Here is an 8,931-nt window from a genome sequence, read left to right on the forward strand (position 1 = left end):
TTGTTTTAAAGCTACTACAATGTTCTAAGCAGTTGTTTTGTTGCTCATCATTTGCCCGATGGTAGCAACAACAATACAATCAGAGAGACTTTGGCTACGGGGCTTGATTATGCAAAAGAGACAACAACAAAAACACAGTGGCAAAAAGCATTGCTCAAGCCACCGATATTTACAAGCCACCAACTCGTTTCTGCATTGTGATATGGCGGATGATTCATTAATAGAAACTACTAGTCCTCAATCAAAGCGTGTTAGTCGTGCTCAAGGGCTTTACGGGTCGGCTTGTCAGCATCAACTAGCTATCATCATGTCCATGAGCTGTGTGCTCATTGATGATCTTAATAATGGTGTATCAGCCTCCTTGGCAACAATAGGTCAACTGTTCCTGTCCGTAAGATGCCCATTGTTGGCGTTACTCGCGTCTTCCTATTAACTGGTGGATATGCAATTGCTCGGACGCATCGGGCAGGTTTTAAATCTGGCGACGCCATTATTGGATGCAATGTTATAGTTGTTTACTAAACCATGTAGGTAGAGTCAGATTCTAGTTGGTGATATGATTTACAATGTTATAAACTTTATTTTTCATGTACTTATAATATTGTAAACTGATTTTTTTTTAATGAAAAGTTCAAGATTCCCATATTGAAAAATTATTCCCATGTAGGTGGTTTTGTTATGTTTGTCTACTTAGAATGGCAGTGGCTTGCTTCTGTTTAATCAATAATATCAACATAAAATTTAAAACATAAAATGCAGTGTTAACGGCCTCAACCCTAAAATACTTAGGCAAAGAAATTTAATTCAACATGGTCCTAACTATTTCTTGAATCGACCTATTCTTTCTCTCAACAACTCCATTTTGTTGTGGAGTTCTAGGTGATGAAAATTGATGCTCAATGGTAAAATCAGTACAAAAAATTTCAAATGAATTATTTTCAAATTCTCAACCATGATCACTCTTAATGCATACAATACTATACCTTTTTTCATTTTGAACTTTCTTACAAAATACTTTCAAGACATCAAGAGCATCATCCTTATTAGCTAAGAATAATACCTATGCGTATCTTGCAAAATCATCAACAATTACAAAAGCATAAAACTTGCCACTTAAACTAGCATATCTAGAATGTCCAAATAAATCCATGTAAAGTAATTGAAGTGGTTTAGAAGTAAAGACTTGATTCTTTTTTTTTTTTTGAAAAAGAGATTTTGATTTGTTTTCCAAATTGGCAAGCTTCACAAATTCTATCCTTTTGAAAACCGATTTTTGGAAGTCCTTTAACCAAATCATTTTTCAAAATTTTTGAAATCAAATCCATGCTTGCATGACCTAGTCTTCTATGCCATAGCCAACTATCATCATGCAATGCAAAAAAGCATTTATCATGATTGAATGCACGCTCTATATCAATTGTATAAACATTACCACATCTATTTCCAATAAAAATAATTTTCCCATCACAAGCATTCTCAATAACACATATTGGTTTATCAAAAATAACTTTATAACCCTTGTCACATAATTGACTAATACTAATTAAGTTTTGTTTCAGATTTTCAACAAAACAAAAATTTTCAATTAGAGTTGAGAAAACTTTACAGACATTACTAATACCAAGAATTTTTTCTTTTGAGTTATTTCCAAAGGAAACATCTCCACTATTTTCGATTTTAGTGAAACTTGAAAACCATGCGTAGTTTCCAGTCATATGCCTTGAACAACCACTGTCCAAGTACCATTTATTTTTCTTTTTCTTCAAGCCCTGCAGAAAACATCTCAAGTCTTAGGTACCGAAAACCTTTTGGGTCCTTGAGTGTTAGTTATGGTTCCTTTTGGAACCCAAATACATTTCACACCATAATATGCATTTCTTTTCACTAGACATCTATTTTTCATATGACCATCTTGACTACAATAAAGACATACAACTTGACTGGTAATAGACGTACTCTTCACAAAGTAGTTCTTATAATACTTTTGTTTCAAATTAGGCTTATAGCCAAGTCCTCCTTTATCAAACACATATTTTTGTGAATTAAGCAAGTTATCCAACATCTTTTACTCATTTGTAAATTTTAAAACAATTTCATTTAACTCATTATTCTTCCTCTTGAGCATTTCATTTTCATTTTTCAAGTCATCTATGTGTGATTCTAAATGCTCATGTGAAGTGTTAGGTTTCTCATTTGATAATGCAACTCTATCATGTAATGTTTTATTCAGTAATTCTAGGCATGTAATCTTTGCACTTAGAGATTCATTTTCATTTTTGAGCTCTACCATTTTGTTTTTAAAACATACATTCTTTTTACCAATTTTCATCCACTCATCATGCAATTCTTTAAAAGCATCATAGAATTTATCATAGGTAGAATCACTTACTTCATTGAGATCATCATCATCTCCTATTGCCATAAGTGCTAGATTTGATACTTCTTACGAATCTTCTTCATCACTTGATTCTTCATCACTATCATCCCAAGTAGCAATCATGGCTTTCTTCTTAAGTTTGTTGAGAAGTGGGCACTCTGATCTTATATGGCTATGCTTCTTGCATTCATAACATAAGATTACTTCTTTCTTCTCCTTTTGGTTCTTGAGGTTTCTAAATTTTCTTTGCTCACTGATTTTCTTGAAACTTTTCTGAACCTCCTCGTTAGCATAGCCAACTCCTCATCATCCGGCTCACTTTCTTCATCACTCTCATATTTTGAGGCTTTGAGAGCAATGCTTTTCTTTTTCTCCTCATTGCCTTTTCCCGCTGCCAAGTCTTCCTCATAAGAAATAAGAGACCCAATTCAATCATCAATAGGTAGTGTATTTAAATCTTTGGCTTCCTCAATGACAGTCCTCTTAGGTCTCCATTCTTTTGAAAGTGATCTAATGATTTTCTTGACTTTCTCGTTATTTGAAAAAGTTTTTCCCAGGGCTCCTAGGGTGTTCCTATGTCCGTAAATCGTGTATACATAGAATACACATTTTTATTTTGTTCCAAAACAATTCATATTGACAAGTGTATCCACTAATTTTAGACTCTTTAACTTAATTTGTGCCTTCATAAACAACTTCAAGTTTGTTCCAAATTTTATGAACACTTTCACAACTAGACACTCTATGAAACTCTTTCTTGTCAAGTGCACAAAACAAGTCATTCATAGATTTGGAATTTAGAGAAGCTTTTCTTTTTTCAATTCATTTCATTCCCGTGAAGGTTTTGGAATATCTTCCTCTACTTCATTCTCAGTTAAAGGCATGAATGGACCATCACACACAACTTCCCAAATTTTATAATCTAAAGCTTGTAAATAAATTCTCATCATAGTTTTTCAATATGGGTAGTCATTACCGTCAAAGAACGGTGGTATAGTTTTGGACTATCCTTCTCTAAAGGTTGAGTAATTTTGGGTTGACATTGATCTTTAGCCCTAGACGGTTAAGTCTAAACAAGAGCACTTTGCTCTAATACCAAATGAAATATAAGTTATGCAACCCAAGAAGGGGGTGAATTGGATTTTTAAAACTTAAGATAAGCAAACCACACAATAATTCAATCTAATGCCTTAATAAAATCGAAAGTAATAAATTCAATAAATCACAAAAATAAAAGAGTAAAGGAAGAGAAAACAAACACAAGGATTTTTACGTGGTTCGGCAATCCCCGCCTACAAGCACATCGGGCTTGAGGATTTCACTATCCATGCCTCCTAAAGCTTCAAACGCTTACAATTGACTTCCAAGGTGTCAATGAACCTTTACAACAAGAGATTATCCCCAATCTCTTAACCCAAGTGTATTCCAACACTTACAACCTCTTAATTTGATTTTACAAAAAGGATTACAAAAATTTCTCTTACACAATGTGTTTGAATACAAACAAAAGCTCAATATGTGTGAATAAAATGAAATGAATACATGATAACTCTAGGAAATGAGAGTTATTACATCATTTCTAGACTTAAATCAAGGTCACTTAGAGAGCAAATAAGGTGTTTTTATTACATTTTGGTTATACTTTGCATAAACATTCATTTTAGTTAAGTCTTAATAAGTTTTGCTTGAATCAAAGTAATTTGTGCTAAAAACAGGTGCAGAATTGTAGGTTTTCAGAAAGTCTTGATTCATGAGGGGATGTTGAGACATTAGATGAGCAAGAAGAGGAAAGAAGATGGCCACAAAAGAAGTAAAGCACAATCAGAAATAGTGCAGTGTGGTTGTGGATGTTAGAGAAACTAATGTTGTAGCAATCTGGGAGCAATGTGAGAGAAAACTTAGACACGGGTCAGCCACAGAATCGCAATCTGCATGTTTCCTAATTTAACGCATGCACGCTCGTGGGCTTTTGTTTACCCTAATTTGCAATAAAAAAGGGAGGCGTGCACCACATAGAAGGGCAGCAAGGGAATTATCATCAGAATAATTACAAAGGAAATAAGAAAAAGATCATAATTGGAGAGTGATGTTTCGGCAACATTAAAGAATCGTGCAGAATTATTTGGATTTGTCTTTCATCGTGCTCAACTTATAATTATCTTCTTCCTTTAATTGTTTTGATGTATCCTGTGATCAATATACTTATGCTTATTTTTCTCATTCAGAATATGAACTAGACTTGTTTGTAGTTGAGTGACAAGCAATCCAATAGGGTCTTGACTGTTCTTATGTGTTGTTATGTCATTGCTGTAGCACTTTACTCTATTAGTTTTTATGAATATAACTGTTATTTCGGTTGACCACCTATTTAATAGTTTCAGTTAAGATAGAGCAGCAAAAGGGCATGTCTTAGCGGATATTATTAGAGTATTACTCGATCTTAAGTTAAGTTTCCTGGATTAAGTTATCTTGAATCCCATAAGGGCAATACTTGAAGTTAAGATTTGTGACACACTAGACATAAGTGTTTACCTTGTAGGGTGGAGAGACTAAAGATCATAATGTCATACCATAAGTAGATTAGCAACTGGTCATTGTTAATAGATTTACGGGTATGAGACTTTCAATATGCAATAGCTGAGGACGCAGATAAATTCTGCCCAGTGCTGCAGTACTGGCCGTAACAACTGGTGCTAACTTGATGAAAAAATAGTCTCAGCCCATAAGGAGAGTTTGATCATTCAACTACCATAATCTCAATTGAATCTTAGACATATTTTATCTAGTATTTCATTACGGTATTGTGTTATTTAATTCTCTCATAATCATCAATTACGATAAAACTTAATCTACGATTGTTAACTTCAGCCTTAAGTTGGTTTGTACTATTATGATTGCTATAACATTTCAAGTAGCATCAATCCCTATGGAGACGATCTTGAATATTCATCACTTTATTACTTGTTGTGTATACTTGCACATTGGCATTGGTAACAATAGCTTATAAAATTAACCAACAATACACAAAGTTTATGCTTTTAGATTTGCAGAGAAATGCTCGAAATATTAATGGTTGCATCCCTTAAATGAATTAGATTTAAACCATTTTATAGTTGAAGAAGAAAACTATATATTATTGACTTCCTGGTGATAACCGGCTTGTCGCTTTTGTGAACCTGGTTAGCCGCTTTACATTACCATTATGTTAAAAATTTTAAATTTTTGCATATCTAGTATGCCACTTTCTTCAATCCGGTTAGCTGCTTTGCTACAATGACTATTTTCCAAAGTTTCATTTTTGCCCCAAACCTTTATAAAAATATGCTATGGCCCAAAATGTCATAAATTTTTCAAAAAGGTCCAATTTCATAAATTATAAATAATGCTTGTCATTCCCAAAACTTTCTGAAATTATGATATGACACAAATATGTGCAAATTATAGTATGGTCCAAAATGTTTTAAATATTTACAAATAGGTAGAAATTCAGAATTCAAAACAATACTTTAAAAAATCAGTCTTTTTCATTTTAGTCCATATTTTGAAAAGTAACTAATTTCATAAAATCATTTTCTTGTTTTAAAAGCATAATGTGATTTGCTATCATCAAAATCAATAATTTTATAGCCATGTAGGCTAACAAAATGGTCATTTTATTTAAATTATTACTGTCAAATTAGTCAATCAATACAAGTTCAGAAAATGTTAATGGTGCAAAGAACATGTTAAAACATTGTGGGTGCCTGGATGTACATATGATAAAACATAGTTGGTGTAGAGATAATTTCTCTAGTACAGATCAATAAGAAAGAGAAGAACATAAATTAAACACAAATTAAGTGATCAATTAAATATAAATATTATATTCCTTAGTCGAATAACAAAAATAAAGAAGTATTTATTTTTCAATTACAAAAACATATGTTAAATTAAAGTCAAATGAACTATTTCAAATCAAATAAAAGAATACATCTTTGCATTTAAAAACAATTATTTAAACTTCAATTCGTCCCCTCCGAATAACTGTCTTTAATCTACCCTCCAAAAGCATGAAAGTCTCAATCTACCCTATTTGTTCTTCAAAAGATGAGCATAAATGAGGTGCACATTGATGAACTTTTAAATCATATTCTTAGCAATAAATGTAGGTAAGTTTGGACATTTTCAGGGGGGTAAATTAAAGTTTAACATTAAATTAAATCAGACAGCTTAGTAATATAGGATTTCGATAATGAGGGTTTATTTTATTATTTTCCTTAGGAATCAATAATCTCACCCTAAAAGTAGATAGACTTAAAATTTAAATATTACAAATGGTACCAACATAGTATTGTTGATTGGTTGATAATTGCTATTATTTAAACAAACTGCTTTCTCGAAGAATGATTCGACGATGCATCTATAACAAAGCAACATGAGATACACACACAAAAAACAATGACATAATATTAAGTATGCATAATAGGTTAATTTTTTCTTTTATTAAAAACACGGATTCAATTTCGCTATAATTGATTGTTATTGCAAAAGCAGTCCTACAAGGTAAAAGAAATAACTTATTAACAATATCATTTGCACCCCCCCTCAGGGCAGGGGTACCGATAGTCTACAAGAGCTTTCTTAATCATATCGATCAAACACTCTTCACTTGTGAGCCCTGAGCAATCAACAATGTCAGGTGATGCTGCAGGGTTAATAGAAAATAAAGCCTCTGGCTTAGATCCTTGGCCAGTTCTAATGGCTGAAATAAGCATGTTTTTAGTGTTTGCCACTACAAGCAAAGCCAAAATGATGAAAGTAAGACTCTTCGACATTTTTTTAATTTCTTAAGAGAATTGCAAATGGCTTAATTAGAATTGAAAGAGATGTGTAAGAATCAGAAATGCACGAGCCTCTATTTATCTGAGTGAATATTGAAAAACGACCTGCAGTGGCTTTAATGGAATTGAAAGATTTCATAAATAAGTATTAAATAAATTACGATTCATTTGTTAGCGTTAACTATTGATTTTAATATCTTGTTGCATTATAAAGGTAATTTCAATGCACATTTAATTAAATTTATTGTTTTTGGCATTGTTTCTGGTTTAGTTTATTATTAGATTTCTTTTTCTTTTCCTTTGAGTCATGTCCTTCAATGAAATTAACCACACTCTATATTTTAAGCAAGCCATTCTTTTTTCTTAATAAAAAACCACGAGTAATTAATCTTCCCTTTTTATGTGTACAAGTGAAGCCCCTTATACACATTTGCTGACTAGCTCAATGTAACAAAATGTCAAAATTTCTTCCCACTTCACCTTTGTAGTTAAGCAGCCTTTGGATATATTGATCAAAACACTTTAAAAACATTTGAAATGAATCTTGAATCACCCTTCGTTTCTACCTTCAAAAGTGCATCATCTATTCTTTTCCTTTTAATTTCATGCCTTGTTTTAAAGCTACTGCAATGTTTTAAGCAGTTGTTTTTTTGCTCATCATTTGCCTGGTGGCAGCAACATCAATACAATCAGAGAGATTTTGGCTACGGGGCTTGATTATGCAAAAGAGACAACAACAAAAATGTAGTGGCAAAAAGCATTGCTCAAGCCATTGATACTTACAATTCACCAACTCGTTTCTGCGTTATGATTTTGTGGATGATTCGTTGATAGAAACTACTAGTCCTCAATCAAAGCTTGTTGGTCGTGCTCAAGGGCTTTACGAGTTGGCTTGTCAACATCAACTAGCTATCACCGTGTCCATGAGCTTTGTGTTCGTTGATGGTCCTAATAATGGCAGTTGTATCAGCCTCTTTGGCAACAATTGGCAGATTGTTCATGTCCGTAAGATGCCCATTATCGGCGCTACTCACGTGTTCCTATTGACTTGTGGATATGCAATTGCTCAGACGCATCGGGCAGATTTTAAATCTGGCGACGTCATTGTTGGATGCAATGTTATAGTTGTTTACTAAACCATGTTGGTAGAGTCAGATTCTAGGTTGTGATATGATTTACAATGTTATAAACTTTATTTTTCACGTACTTATAATATTGTAGACTGATTTTTTTTTTATGAAAAGTTCAAGATTCCCATATTGAAAAATTATTCCCATGTAGGTGGTTTTGTTATGTTTGTCTACTTAGAATGATAGTGGCTTGCTTCTGTTTAATTGATAGTGGATTGAAGAATAAACTTTTTCAAAACTCGTGCTCTATCATTTAGTTTTAGTATTTCATTTTATGTTAGTTTGCACGTTTAATCATTTTTACATAACATGTGCTTGTTGGTAGCCAAATATTTGATTTCAATATAATGTTAATACTTCGGCAATCTGATGTACTATGTTAAACTTCATTATGTTTCCATAATGTAGGTATCAGACCACATTCCTATGCATTATACATTAATCGACAAATTACTGGTGCTCCAAAATGGGAAAAAAAAGTAAAAATCCATATGAAGTTTAGGTACATAAAAGCAACGAGGCCATGGGCCACCCCTGTAGTGCCTAAGAAGTGAAAATCCCAATTAACGTGAAGACACCTTCATTTTGGCTAACTTGTCTTTAT

General features: G+C 32.7%; 1 protein-coding gene across 1 annotated transcript; it reads left to right on the forward strand.

Annotated features, from left to right (window-relative positions):
- The first annotated feature begins 202 nt into the window (after window positions 1-202).
- Window positions 203-8,333, forward strand: LOC127899269 (dirigent protein 23-like). The gene is made up of 3 exons (XM_052432613.1): window positions 203-276; window positions 357-469; window positions 8,032-8,333. The coding sequence occupies exons 1-3, from the start codon at window positions 203-205 to the stop codon at window positions 8,331-8,333; spliced, it is 489 nt and encodes a 162-aa protein (XP_052288573.1).
- The last annotated feature ends 598 nt before the right edge of the window (window positions 8,334-8,931 follow it).

The sequence above is a fragment of the Citrus sinensis genome, chromosome 8, assembly GCF_022201045.2.
Source record: "Citrus sinensis cultivar Valencia sweet orange chromosome 8, DVS_A1.0, whole genome shotgun sequence".
In the NCBI taxonomy this organism is placed as follows: domain Eukaryota; kingdom Viridiplantae; phylum Streptophyta; class Magnoliopsida; order Sapindales; family Rutaceae; genus Citrus; species Citrus sinensis.

Bases quoted from the DNA above. Each gene is read 5' to 3' on its own strand.
- LOC127899269 (XM_052432613.1), top strand. From the start codon at position 203: ATGGCGGATGATTCATTAATAGAAACTACTAGTCCTCAATCAAAGCGT. The intron at 277-356 runs GTCGGCTTGTCA...ATGGTGTATCAG, and splicing joins CGTGCTCAAGGGCTTTACGG to CCTCCTTGGCAACAATAGGT. The intron at 470-8,031 runs GTTTTAAATCTG...ATTCGTTGATAG, and splicing joins TGCTCGGACGCATCGGGCAG to AAACTACTAGTCCTCAATCA.